This window comes from Trachinotus anak, unplaced genomic scaffold (genome assembly GCF_046630095.1).
Source record: "Trachinotus anak isolate AG129_WGS33_773 ecotype Australia unplaced genomic scaffold, CSIRO_AGI_Tana_v1 ptg000015l, whole genome shotgun sequence".
Lineage (NCBI taxonomy): Eukaryota > Metazoa > Chordata > Actinopteri > Carangiformes > Carangidae > Trachinotus > Trachinotus anak.
The window spans coordinates 4,803,398-4,817,212 of record NW_027273866.1 but is presented as its reverse complement, the minus strand read 5'-3'; the positions used below and the strand labels follow the sequence as shown (position 1 = coordinate 4,817,212).

Here is a 13,815-nt window from a genome sequence, read left to right as displayed (position 1 = left end):
GATTAAAAAGTTCAGCTGATCCTGTTTGATATTGGTTGTGTAATGGCACCCTCTAGTGAGCAGTTTCAAAAGTTTCATAAATAAAAGGTTTTCTTTGTATACATTTTTGAAAAAAGTACCAGCTTTGTATACAAGTACGTATTAAGATTTCACATCACTTCTGCATCTCTACAGCTTCAGTCCTCTCACCAAAGAAGATGTAGAGCAGGGCGAGCAGGCTGAGGGAGACAGCAATTGCCAGCTTGGGGTCAACAGTAAAACCCAGGACCACAGCCACTGAGCCACAGAGTAGCAATGTGAGGAAGACCACCAGCCATGAGAACTGGAACAACGGCTCTATCTGCTGGCCTGCAAATGTCTTCATCTCATCTAATGAATAAAAAGGAAGAAAAAGAAGTCAGAAAATATATATAGTACACAATGTAATGATATGAAGTACACTTAAATTATAACAAAGGGCTTGAAGAAACTGAGGTAAGGCACCTTCCAAAAAGTAAATTCCTTACTTTTCATCTTTGTTGTATTCAGTTTTAATACTCCTTGCTTACTTACCCTCCAGTTTCTTAAGAAGGAAAGATTTGCCGCTGCCCCACTGAGCATACAATCCAACACAGATAGGTGGCTGCATCGTGGGCTCACTCAGGATGTCTGCTAAAGCGCTACTATAGAGGTCATAACCCAACATGTCTCCATCTGACTCTGAGGGGGAGAGGTGCTCTGAAAGAGAAAAAAAATAAACAGTGGAGAAGATGAGAGAAGATAAAGAAGAACAGTTTATCTTTTTTGATTTCTGAACTAAATTAGCTCATTTTGGCACTCATGCTTTTCTAAATAACAAGTAGACATGGGTCATACTGGCTCCAAATATCTGTGTGAGGATGCTTTTCTGGTGGGTGCAGTCGATGTTGTATGGTGTCTCTCCAGCTTTGTTGGGACGGTAAAGCAGGCGGCCATCTTTAGGGTTCCTCAGCAGCAGCTCAGCCAACTTTCGGCTCCGCCCTCGGATGGCAATATGGAGGGGCGTGTCTCCTTTCTGTGTGAAAGAAATGAAGTGATTATTTGCTATCAACTGAAATATTGACTAACTATCTGTAAATACCCAAAAATAGTGGAGAAAAAAGAATCCTCCAGATCACCAAAACTTAAAAAACAAACAAACAAAAATGTACTGTTACGATGAAGGTTTTCTATCCAAGCATGAGTTATGTGTAAGTGTGTTTTAAACAGTACCTTGTCCACCGCAGACACTTTGGCTCCTCTATCCAGCAGCAGCTCCACTATTTCTATATTCCTCATTTTTGTGGCTTTGATAAGTGGGGTCTCTCCCTCCTAAAACACATACATTTCATCATATTCACTCTGAAATGTATTTTGTACATACAAATCTATACACATTGGACCTGTAAATTTACAATTAATCAAGACTACACAATTTAAAAATGATACAACTCCCTTCACAAAATAGTTTTTCAGAAAGAAAGAAAGACTTGGGTAGGTTGTTGTTAGGTAGGTAATATTCATAAACGTCTGCCTGCATCTTTGGTCAGTAATTTTACAAGTTTTACAAAAATTACTGTTGTGCCTTTTTTTATTTAATATAGCAAATGCAAATACTGTAACATTTGATCACAATAATACAGTATATGAGAAATCATCACAAATATAGACAGAAAAGTTGAACTTGAGAAGTGACAATCAAGAAATTCAAAGGATAAGAGCTAGTGCATATTGCTCCCTTACCACTGAATGTGCCTTACCTTTGTGCAGCTCTCGGTGTCAGGGTTACACTGCAGGATGTCTCTCACCATGGTAGCGTTGCCTTTCTCCACTGCCCAGTAGAGGGCAGTCTTTCCATCCTGAGGTTGAAAGGACAAGGCATATAATAGCCTATTTATCTTAGAAAAATAAACTGTCAGAATTGCCAAAAAAAGGTATAGTGTTGAAGTAGCATGGTTAAGAATAGTATATAGGTGTATGTGTAAAAAGCACAGTGTGTCTTTTATTATAGCAGTGATACATCTGTGCAATTCTCACGCATGAATTTAAAGTTCACTTTAATAAAAAAACAATAGAGGTCAATGAACAGTATTGAGTAACAGAGCCACATTTCACACAGAAAACAAGAAGGCCTCCTGCTTGCTTTTAAACATCAATAAGCAAGCAATAATAGTGCGAGATGACTCCCACCTGGCCCCTGACATCAATATCAGCGTATTTGTTCAACAGAGCTCGAACTATCTCCACATGACCTCCTCTCACTGCTCCAATCAGCACAGTCTCCCCACTCTGAAAGACAGAAGGGAAAAACAGGCAGAGAGAGACATGAATTGTATTTAATTCACATGGTATGTAATATCAACCATTTACAACATCCTGTTTGTGTCAAACAGCAGCTGGTAATGCTGCAGTGAAGAGGCCTCACCCTGTCTGGGATATTGACATAGGTGCCAGCATCCAGCAGGTCCTGTACAATCTCAGTGTGTCCCTCCTTGGCAGCAATAGCCAGGGCTGTGTTGCCATCCTTGTCCGTCATGTTGACATTTGGGTTTCTCTTCAGCAGCTCCTTAACAACCTCTGTGTAACCGCCTTTCACAGCCACAATCAGAGCCGTCATTGAATTCTGTAAAAACACAGAAATATGTATTTGCAGGTTTGAGTGTCCCTCTAAACCCTAACATTTCTCAGATGTTTTTCATTACTTGACTGAGTGTAAAGATTTTGGTTAGTGTTCAAACATTCAAATGACAGATGTTCAATCATTTATGGCTGATCACAACAAACTGTATTTCCCACATGTTGACAGTTTATTTCAACAGCTCTGGGAGACACTACAGGCTTAATGACAACTTATTACTGACATCTTATTTAGCGAGCCCAATAATTCATATATTATATCCAGGCACTAGAGTCTCTTAATCACATATGAATTACTTGCTCTGCAACATTAGCTACTACAGTTCCATCTGATTATTGATGCCACATATAAAACTATTGCATCGCTCAGTTTGTGTCAGCACAGATGCAACATGACTCAAAGGAGCACAGATGTGCTGCATCATAGGTGCAATCAATTATTTAATATTGTAGTTCACTGACACATTTGTGGTGGTTGGAAGCATTAAATCTTGATTGTGTGAAAACCACACTGGTGAGAACAGGCAGCTTTGTGTGTCAATGCACCCACAGTGAGCCCGAGACAAAATTATACCTGCTCAGCTGCTAAGGTACCTGTTCAGACTACCAAATCAAATATTACCAATATTCAGGAAAAACTGTCACTGACTGTCTATTATATTGTCACGTCAAATAACTATTAACTCACCAGACATATTTAAGAACCCTGACAATAAAAGCTGAAATCATAATCTAGATTATTTATAATCATCTTTTTATTATTTGATTAATAAAATAATATATTGCACATTAATTCATATCTTTACTGTTATGATATGCATTCAGTATACATTTTCAATATTGTTTTTTGCCTATTACTAATAATTATGTAAATTGCAATATAAACTGCAGTTCTATTTAATTGCTGTTTGACTGTTAATCAAAATAATTTACTAGACAAATAAACCCCTTCTAAAGAGATCCCGGTTTAATGCTGTTAAGAAGACTCCTCATTATTCTGGCTTTGCTTGTTTACACTGAACCAACAAAACCAGCATAATGCCACCCTGGTGTGTGGTTTTAGCTTGCTGACATTCTGAACTCAGAGGTGTGACATGTAACGTAACAGCGTAGGCGTCCCCTTTACACAGGCATCGATCTGGCTCTAAGACCACCTTCGCTGCTGGCATAAAAGCGGAACAACAAAGTCCCTACATTTCATGTTTGTACCTTTTATATAGAGCGCTGAGGCAGAATAAAGATGAAACATTCTCACCTTAAACAGGCTTCATAAAAGGGGCTATAGACAGCAACAGAGAATGCATAGTGTGTAAAAAGGCCAATAAGGCTTTGTCAAGTCAAATTCTGAGAAGCCACTCAAATGGTAAACAACCATTTACTGGAAATCTACAATCCACTCACTGCTCCTTCCTGGTCCACATCAGCTCCGTTGGCCAGAAGGTGCGTTACACTTTCATAGTGGCCCTTCCTGGCTGCCCAGATCAAAGGAGTGGTGCCATACTGCAAAGAAAGGAAGGAAATGAAATAGAGTGCATGAGATATGAGTCAAGAGATGATTTAGTCAAGGAACACAGGGACTTGTAAATAATTATGAAGGAACATTAATAAATAAAGGCAGAGGGGAGAAGTATATGGAGCCTGGAGGGTGGATGTGGGCCTAAGCATTTGAAACATTTAAGCTCATACCACTAAGGACATCTTCTGTGTGATTAAAAAGAAGTAAATGATGAGCATCTTTTAGTATGTAGTTACCTTGTCTGAGCAGTTGACCTTGGCTCCATGCTGCAGCAGGAGATGGACAATCTCGGCGTGGCCACGACCTGCCGCCCAGATGATGGGGTAGACGCTGTACTGTTGGGGCAGAGGACAGGGGTGAAGTCACACTGACAGTGACTAATGATCAGTGTCACGCCTGTGGCCGCACTGACACTTTCAGCCACCTCACATGACTGAAACAGCAAATGATGGGGCAGGCATCACACAGTGCAGGAAAGAGCAGGGCTGCGGTTGTGTACAAGTTTTTTGTTACTCTAAAATGATGTTTACTGACATTTGACCTGAAAAACTGCATCACATTTACATGGAGTCATGTGAACACCTCCTCTAAATAAACTGCCCTGTTGAGGGACTATTATCTGAGATTGGATTGAGCAGTACTACAGATAAAAATATGTCATGTTCTGTAAACATAAATATTATCTACATAAATTTCAATGTAGACATAAAGGAACAACACATACCAACAATGCTATAAGAAATACAGTGTGTCCAGTATCAGTACCTGACCAGTGATATTGGGGTTGGCTCCTTTCTCCAAGAGCAGCTGGGCCACATCTGTACGACCTTTATAGGCTGCCCACATGAGAGCCGTCCAACCCCCCTGGGTAGAAAACACACACAATACAGTTAAGCTGAAAAGGAAAATTATGAGGCTCATGTCAAGCTCTATATTGATTATATGTAATAATCTGGACAATTATCAGTATTATTTTGTTATAATAAAGTGTAAGGGCAATAACTGTATTAAATGCAAGCCTTACAGAACAGGCCAAATCTAAGCAGACTTTGTGGTAGGAAAATATGCTATTTCCAGCTGGTGTGACACACTTTCCACTGAGTGAACAGTGTCCACAGTGTGGTTTATTATAACCCCACTGTGATGACTTGCTGTGATCTGTCCTGTGCAGCTTAGACACACCTTGCACAGCAATGAGTCAGTTAATGTCCTGAGTCACAGAGGCTACAAATTTAAAATCATCTCTACAAGTCTGATGTCACGTAAACCTATAACTTTTTAGTGCCAACATAGAATTTTAATGCATCTTTTATGCTACTGACTGATGGCTAGCACTCAGCTGAACTGCATTTTTGGCTGCTGGTAATGCACATCGCCTCTTGAATGGCACATTTCCATCACCGCAAAAGCTTACTAATAAATATGTGTATCTCATCTTCATGTTCCAAATGCTCTGCTAATGAATATAAAGAATAGCTGCTACAGGAGGGTTGCAGACAACTGTCTGCCTCTGACAGTTGTATCCAGTGACTAAATCATATCACTGCTCTGTGCAGAGACAACCAGAGCTCAGTAAATGGATTACTACTAGAAAGGAGCCTCCTAATTTCATTTTATGACAATTTCAAGGCTCATGGATCATCCTGTTCAACTAGCACTGGGGTCATCACCAAATACAAACCATGAATGTACATGAAATCCAGATATCATAACTTCATTATTTTCTAAATTGTTTAAGGGCTGCATTTTAATGGTCAGCTTAAAGTTTGAGCAGACTGTTGGATACATTACTAGCCATCATTCTTACTCCTTGCTACACCCAAGTGTCTTTTCTTTTCTACACCGGAGATAGAAACAGAAAATAAGGGGAGAAAGCAAGCAGGATGACATCCACTAGGATGGCCTTACCCAATATTCTTTCCATATTCACCTTTTTTTACTTCTTTTTTTTTTTTTGCTACTTTTTGACTTAATATTGATATGATATCATTAGTGACATTATATCATTACCATGATGCCATACTACTCTTGAATATTGAGATGTCAGTTTTATGTAAATAAAACAGAAAATCACTGTTAACAGCAGACTTAACAGGAAAAAAAATTTACAGTAAAGTTAAAAACTAAATCTCTTTTGCTGCTACATCATCCAGTTTTTGTCTCCCCCCTGTGTTCTCACCATGTCTCGATGTTCCAGGTTAGCATTGTTCTCCAACAGTTCCCTCACTACCTCGATGTGGCCCTCCTTAGCTGCCGAGATCAACGCCGTCCAGCAGTCCTGCACACAGAGACAACTGGTCACCGTGCGAACTCCCATCAGACTCCAAATCCAGTTGGACAAATGTGTGTCCGAGCTCTACACAGAACGTCCTGGGAATGGTCAAACCACTGTACCTACCAGCTGGTCGTACCAGGTGCTCATGGGAACACAATGTCGCATGGACAGACAGGAGTGTCAGAGAGTAGAGTATGAGAAACAAGAGCAACTACAACATGTGATGGTTCCCCTTCCTCTTCTGCGTTAGTGCGAGAATGAGCACAAGTTTGAGTGCGCCAGGTGTAATAGCAGGTTACGTGTACGTGAGATGTTAATGAGAGGTATGTGAGCTAGCATGCGTGTGCCTAAGTGGGAGAATGTATGCATGCGTGAGTGTGTGCGTGTGTGGAGGCTGGCTTCTGGAGACAGAGGGTGTTGGCCAGCCAGTGGATCCTGTCATTTAGTCAGAAGAGTGAAGGCAGAATTGTGTAATAAGTTGTCATTATGGCTCGTGATGGCTCATAATAGCTGAGCACTAAGCCCAAGTGTGGTGAGTTCAGCAAGATGGAACATCACCAACGTCTTCATTGTCAAGTGGATGATGTGGTTAAAACGACCGCACTGTTTTCCACCTGTGCTTTAACTCTAATGTGTTCTCACTATCTCAACAACTCCACGTGTACCTGTGTGTGGAGGTGTGCTCATATTAGGCAGTTTGAGATGTTATGTGTGTGCGTATGCATGCTTACAACATCATCCAAGTTAACGTTGGCTCCTCTCCTAATGAGCTCTTGTACTATCTCCAGATTGCCCTGCTCTGCTGCCACCATCAGGGGAGTCTGTCCGTTCTGAAACAAGGAGAGAGAGAGAGAACCAACTCAAACTGTGATAAGGATTTACACAAGCTAATTAACTGCACTGTTTTCTCTGTAACCCTCTGAGAGAACTCACTGGGAAAAAAAATGGCAGCTGGTGATGCTATTTGATGACTGAACTCTAATCCTATCCTGTATGACATCCAGATATTAAATGATGAGATATGGCCTACGTATTGCTTTTCTATTAGTCAGGTTAAGGGATAAGTATAGCACTGTGCAACGTTTTTCTTATTCTCAACAAATCTCATGAAAAGACCAAAACCAACAACGTGCTGATCTCTGAACTCCAGCCTGTCTATGGCTCTCGGCCCCAAGCTCATTCCTTCCTACTGAATACATAAATCTTTAAAAACTGGTCATTAATACACTTATTTGTTTGAAAAAGAGTGAATAATCCCTTATAACACCTAACTGTAGTTTTTAGCAAATGTACTACCGTAGGAGTAAATAGTGCATTTGATGGGGGCCATTTCAAGCCAGGGATTTAGTTCAGTAACGAGTATCTACAGCAGCAAAGTATGTGGCATTGACATGAAAATAAACTACAGTGCCCATGTTCATGGAAATGAAAGGTCAGGCAGTACACCCAGTATAATAATGGAGCTCATAACAATAAGCTCTCTCAGACTATGGTTGCATAGTCATACTTGTCAGTATGATCAAATTGTTCTTGGTTTTAATCTAGTTTTAGTTTTGAGATTAATTTGTTGTCACCAAGAAAAATATGTTATATTATCAACCTTACCCTGTGAAGTGCCTTGAGATAATGTATGTTATGTGGCACTATACAAATAAAAATTAATTGAATTGTATTTACAGGTAGCAGGCTTAAGATCACAAATGCTAGAATACATTAAAATACTGTAGCGTAAGTAGTGTGGGTCATTGCATTAGCTTTTAGTGGCTTTCCACATAGCCTCCAAATTCTCCCTTTGTTTCTTTCATGGTACATTACATCATTGTTCAGTTTTTCTATGAGTAAACATTGTCTATAAAAAGGTATTTACCCATCTTTGAAGTTTTCATGGTCATTGAATCAAAGGGGGCTTCATGTGGCTTTGTGACAGTGATTAACAGAAAAAGACCCTTTACTTTAAAAAGGAATCTCTTCAAAGTTATCTAAAGGAATTAAGACAATGAAACATGAACACCTCCCAGGAAAGTACAGTCTTTTTGTAGGCTGTAATTAATACACTATATATATTATATGTATAAAAGGAAATATTAACCTTAAGGATTTATTACTGTAGCTTCACTTTGTAAATGGATTCACTTACAGTAATGTCTTCATCATCATTTCCATTACAGCATTACAACAGCTCTAATATCCCTTTTCCCACAAAACACCTGTTACATGATCCTACACAGACTTTGATTACTTCATACTTATCCCTAAAACAAACATCCTGAGCCAACAGGGGGATTGTTGTGATACGGTTGACTTACATCGCTCCTGCTGTCCACATCCCTGAACTTGTCCAAATGTGCTTTGATAGCAGCCAGATTCTCATCCTCCACATAACTGAACAGACTCTGGACAGCCAGGGAGGTCATCTTCAGGGAGGTGGTGGTATCCATGGCTGACTGCTAAACACCTGCACACCACTGAAGAAAGCCAGAGGAAAGCAGATTAGCATAAACAGTACACAAAGGACAGCAACAGTATCTGTGGCCAGCGCAGCTAACTGTAAGACACTACTGAGAGAGAAACAGAGAAACAGAGAAGGTAAAATCATAGTCAGGAAGAGGGTGTGGTGTGTCTTTGAAGTGATGCTGTGGAGTAAACAAACCCAAGTCACACGCACAGACTAACTCATACAAACAAAAATAGAGGGTAGATTTTTTTTTTTTTTTTTTTTTTTAAAGGGAAATGCTCAAATAGTTAACCCAGCTCAAAACATTACAAAATACAATCAGAAAAGAGATTGTCACATCTTTAAAAAAACATATGTAACAATAAATTTCTCACTGAAATACAATAATACATGAAAATTCTGCTGTATGAATGTAGAGTGACTGAATAAGTATAGATGTGTGTCAGTTTGAATGCAGTTCCATATGCAGTGTTTCTGTGCCTTTTTGGGTTTTTTACCTTTTAAAAGTTAAAGAAAAGGCAGAGAGTGGTATTTTGCTGTACAGGACACAGCAATACACACACCCACAAATTAAGTGACCACAAAAACCACCAAAAATAATTCTCAACATTTGGGGACACACTTCCCGTATATGTGTCTGTCTCAGTGGTAATTTTAAGACTTTTTCTGCCAGGATGTTAAAATATGGTTACAACAGGACAATGCACTGAACATGAACTCATGACACAGGAGCTAACAGGGGCATTTCAGTTCAGTCCAGTTTAGTTCAGTCTGCCTGCTCATGCTGAAAACATGAGCTGAAATGTATCTGCTTAGTATAATGAAGGCAGTGCAATCACAACACTCCGCTCAAGAAGCTCCATCAAGTCATCCAATACCACTGAAGACAAACAATAGGCTTTTAACTTTCTTCCTTTGAAGTATTTGAAGTAATAATGACTTGGACAATTGATGCACTCGACTGTGCTCTCCAATTATATCAAGACCAACTTCAGTTCTACCCTCCCCCACTGCCTTAAACTGGACTTTGTAAAAACACTGTGTACACTAAACAAGAAAAGCACCCAAAAGTGCACAGTTGCACAGTATTTCACTGCAACTGCTTTGCAAGATAGCAGTAAGACACAGTTAGGTAACTGTCTGCATCTGACAAATCGATGCAGACGGCCCACTTTGAGGAGATTATCTATAATTAGGATGCACCATTTTATAGAATTATTTTCAATCCAGACATAGAGGAGCATGTTCCTCTATTTACTGAGTCATTTTAACCCCTTTTAGGCAGGCAAGTGGGCAAGGTTTTTTTCTACTCACAGCAAAATCCTGGCGATGTAGTTGGAATTGACCCGAAATATTTACAAATTACATTTACATACAACAAAATGCCCCAGACTTTTAATGTATTATATGTACACACCTAACAAAAGAAAACCCTTCAAATATGGTTGCTTTCACTGTATTAGGGATTCAGTCAATCGATGAAAAACTCATTAATGATTCATCAAGTGGGGCTCTTCCATCATGGTCAGCTTTACTTCCTGCCACAATCGCAAAAAAAAAAAAAAAATCAGTTGCATTCATTGCTTGCAAGTTGTCTTGGTAATGGCTTTCACATTAAGACTACCAAACATGCAGTTTAGTATTTCACCATAATCCTTGAGACAAGCAGCTCAGGCCTGAGTCAATAAACACTTAAATGTCACATGCCTGTTGGGCTGTCAGTACAAAGGCCCAAAACAGTCAGTTCAGTCAAATTTAAAGCTGCGAATCAATGAATACCTACAGATTCTTTCTTTTTTTCTAAACTCTGACCCCCTTTCTTCAGTCAGGGACCACCTATAACTGTTATCCCATATCACACAGTGTCATGCATAAGTAAAAAAAAAAAATCCTTTGTTTACAGAGAAGCTTGTTGACACACCCTCCTCAGCTCCTTGTCTCTCAGCACAATGGGTGGACGATAACACCACACAAGAACCAATCAGTAGACATTTAGCTCTCTCTCTTTGCTGAGCATTGATCAGATGGGAGCTCACACACATCCTTTGAACACAACACGCACCCAGTAAAAGCCAGCAGAGACAAAACAACAATAAAAACAGTAAAAACAAATGATTAAAGCTGCTAAAAGCCGCTCATGGTCTCTGGAAAAAACTACAAAGGTTACAGGAAAAACCCCTTACCTTGGTGTAGGGTGAAACTTATACTGGGCTATTCGACACCAATCTTTATCCTTTACTCACTCACACACTGTATCAACAAGCACTGCTGGGCTCACACTCAGCATCCCCCCTTCACTCCAGGCTGAATATTAGATGAGGGGGTTGGCCTACGCCCATCTCTTCCCAGCACAATAGACACACGCGACCAGATCTCCATTCATTACATGCACTGGCTCGGCACCAATTTACACAGATAAAAGGGGAGAGACATTTAAGATGTTGGCCTAATTTGGGTGATTTCACTTTAAGAGTGATGCAATAAAGTAACATTTGGCATACAATAATGGCAAGCTATCACCGGCAGATTATTACTGTACTCACTTGAGTGTGTTTAAATTACTTAATGGCTCATCAGTGCACTACAGTTTTTCTCCATTACAGTTTGCCATCTCAGGCTTGTGGGATGGGCAGGAAACTACTGATAAAATCAAATATTACAATATTTTTTGCTTAAAGCCCTGACATATATGAGTAAATGAAATATGTTCTAGAGTAGGGCTCCATCTAAAAAAATGTTTTCATTATATATTATTTGGATTATTTTCTAAGATGCAAGTTATCAAAATTATTGCAGATCAATTTTTTTTAGCATCGACTCATCTATTCACTGACTTATTGTTTCAACTTGTTTTTAAAGAAGGGCATTTGTGCTTTTGGAAGACATTTACACAGAAGAACAAGAAGGTACGCCGAAAGAAATCATGAATAAGGAAATTAGTATTAAAGTGACATGGTATAAACTGCAAACAGGTGGAGGCATTTGCTGCTTTTTGCTAAAACACTACAATAAACATGAAAATATGTGTCACATAACTGTAAAGCAGGAAAGCAAAAATAAATTTAGAACAACCAAAGTCCCAGGTGACCTCTTGTCTGGGTTCTCTGCACATCAATATCATTTACATCAACAAAAAGAATCATCCAGATCTACTTCTGGGTCAGATATGGTACACTATTTATGTAAAAACACAGACCATTAGATATCATCATTAAAAACAAAAATGCATGCCTAGTCAGCTGGGCCATTATCTGAATACACTCAAATGTAGGCAGTACGAACCAAAGAGGCAACACTGGATAGGATCTCTAAATTTAACCAGTCAGCTCTTTGAGGCCTATCATGTGGGTATGAAACTGCTGAGGATTCACTTCCCTGACACATACCAGGGTCTGTTCCAAAGAAACACGGTCACAGGGTTGTTGGAAAACTTCAACAAGAAAAACGTGAAACTGGTCTATATATAAATACATATATCAGTGTGTGTCTTAGATTACAGGTGGTTTTGCTGAGTAAACCTGCTACTTGGAACAAGCCCCTAGTCACAGGAGCTGCTGGAAAGAAAGTAAAGGGTCTAGACAAACAGCCAACCAGGACACAGCGTCAACAAAGTGGTGATAAACACACTGTAGGTCTATGCTGCATGTTTCCTTACTGTATCTGCAACTTAAATTAAAATTTCTGTCTCAACCGCTAACGTTGTGGCAAATCAGCCGGCCCTCCTGTAGACTGCGTGTCATCGGGTTGTCAAAAAAAAGTAAACATCTGGATGACACACACATATCACATGGCTTCAAATGTGACCACCCAAAGGAAATTAAAGAAGTTATATACTTTGGGGTTTTTTTTTTCTGGAATATGATAGACAGGTTTTTGACAGGTAAGTTACAGGCAGCTTGACTTCCTGTGTTTAGTGCTGTCACTAGGAAGCAACAGCAAAACACAAGCTAGCTGAACTCCCAACGGCTAACAGGCTAACGTTAGCCCAGAAAGGCTAGTTCTCCAACAGGTCCTTATCCTTTTATTCTTCTCACCTCTGAAAGTGAAAAAGCGCACAAATTGAAGTCCTCTTACCTGAGACGGGCTGCTCTGTAGTCGTATGTATTTTTCCCAGTCCGGGGAATATCGTCAAAAATACTTTTTCATGTTATACTGTGGCATCTTCGCTTGTATGTTGAATAGAGCAGTACAGGGCAGCTGCTCCCTGACTGCTACAGTGAAGCTCCGCCTCCTACTACTCCTGGTTACGGTGGCGTAAACATGTGCCCCCAGCTTTTATAATGCTAAAAAATATTAGTCATTACTTTCCAGTACCTAAAACTACCCAAGATCATATAACTTACATAAAAAATGAGCTCCAGCTACAGCAGTAGAAAGCTGCTTATGCATAAGGCATCTGTGATAATAATCTAAACACATATAAAATAATACAAAAGTAATACAACTTTTTTTTTTTAATACGTCACATTTTGTTAATGATATCTCTGCACTTTTACTCATTCAATTTAAATGCTGGACTTTTGATCATAGTGGAATATCTTTGTATTACGGTATTGCCACATTTACTGCTTCTACTCATTAAAGCTTTTTTTTCTATGCATATATTGAACAATAACTGATGAACCTAAAAGTGAAAGCCAGTTTATTACAATATACAATATTATCTATACTGGATGATATTTTATCTTTGTCCATTTTATGATCTGATGTTTTATCTACATTTTATTTGTCTTTTTTTTTATTTTATTTGCCTTTTTAATGATATTTTATCTGTAGCACTTAGAGATTTGCTTCAAATGTAAAGTGAATTACAAATAAAATGTATTATTATTATTATTATTAATAATATGGTGCTACCAAAGGACATAACCTGCAGCTTCTCCCCCTTTTTTGGCATCTTTGGGTGTACCACAAACACACATGAATGGCATTTAT

The 13,815-nt window shown here is 39.2% G+C and overlaps 1 protein-coding gene across 4 annotated transcripts in view; it reads right to left on the bottom strand.

Moving 5' to 3' along the window:
• kidins220a (kinase D-interacting substrate 220a) overlaps positions 1 to 13,095 on the bottom strand; it is a 45,142-nt gene extending 32,047 nt beyond the window's left edge. For all 4 annotated transcript variants that reach the window (XM_071497689.1, XM_071497692.1, XM_071497688.1 and 1 more), the window contains exons 1-14: positions 12,955 to 13,095; positions 8,732 to 8,890; positions 7,157 to 7,255; positions 6,330 to 6,428; positions 4,916 to 5,014; positions 4,387 to 4,485; positions 4,036 to 4,134; positions 2,423 to 2,620; positions 2,188 to 2,286; positions 1,758 to 1,856; positions 1,231 to 1,329; positions 856 to 1,033; positions 553 to 717; positions 190 to 369 (exon numbers count right to left, since the gene is read on the bottom strand). In XM_071497689.1, the coding sequence (XP_071353790.1) occupies positions 190 to 369; positions 553 to 717; positions 856 to 1,033; positions 1,231 to 1,329; positions 1,758 to 1,856; positions 2,188 to 2,286; positions 2,423 to 2,620; positions 4,036 to 4,134; positions 4,387 to 4,485; positions 4,916 to 5,014; positions 6,330 to 6,428; positions 7,157 to 7,255; positions 8,732 to 8,863 (1,645 nt within the window). In that variant the 5' untranslated portion in view covers positions 8,864 to 8,890; positions 12,955 to 13,095. The remainder of the gene's footprint in view (positions 1 to 189; positions 370 to 552; positions 718 to 855; positions 1,034 to 1,230; positions 1,330 to 1,757; positions 1,857 to 2,187; positions 2,287 to 2,422; positions 2,621 to 4,035; positions 4,135 to 4,386; positions 4,486 to 4,915; positions 5,015 to 6,329; positions 6,429 to 7,156; positions 7,256 to 8,731; positions 8,891 to 12,954) is intronic.
• Positions 13,096 to 13,815: the final 720 nt, after the last annotated feature.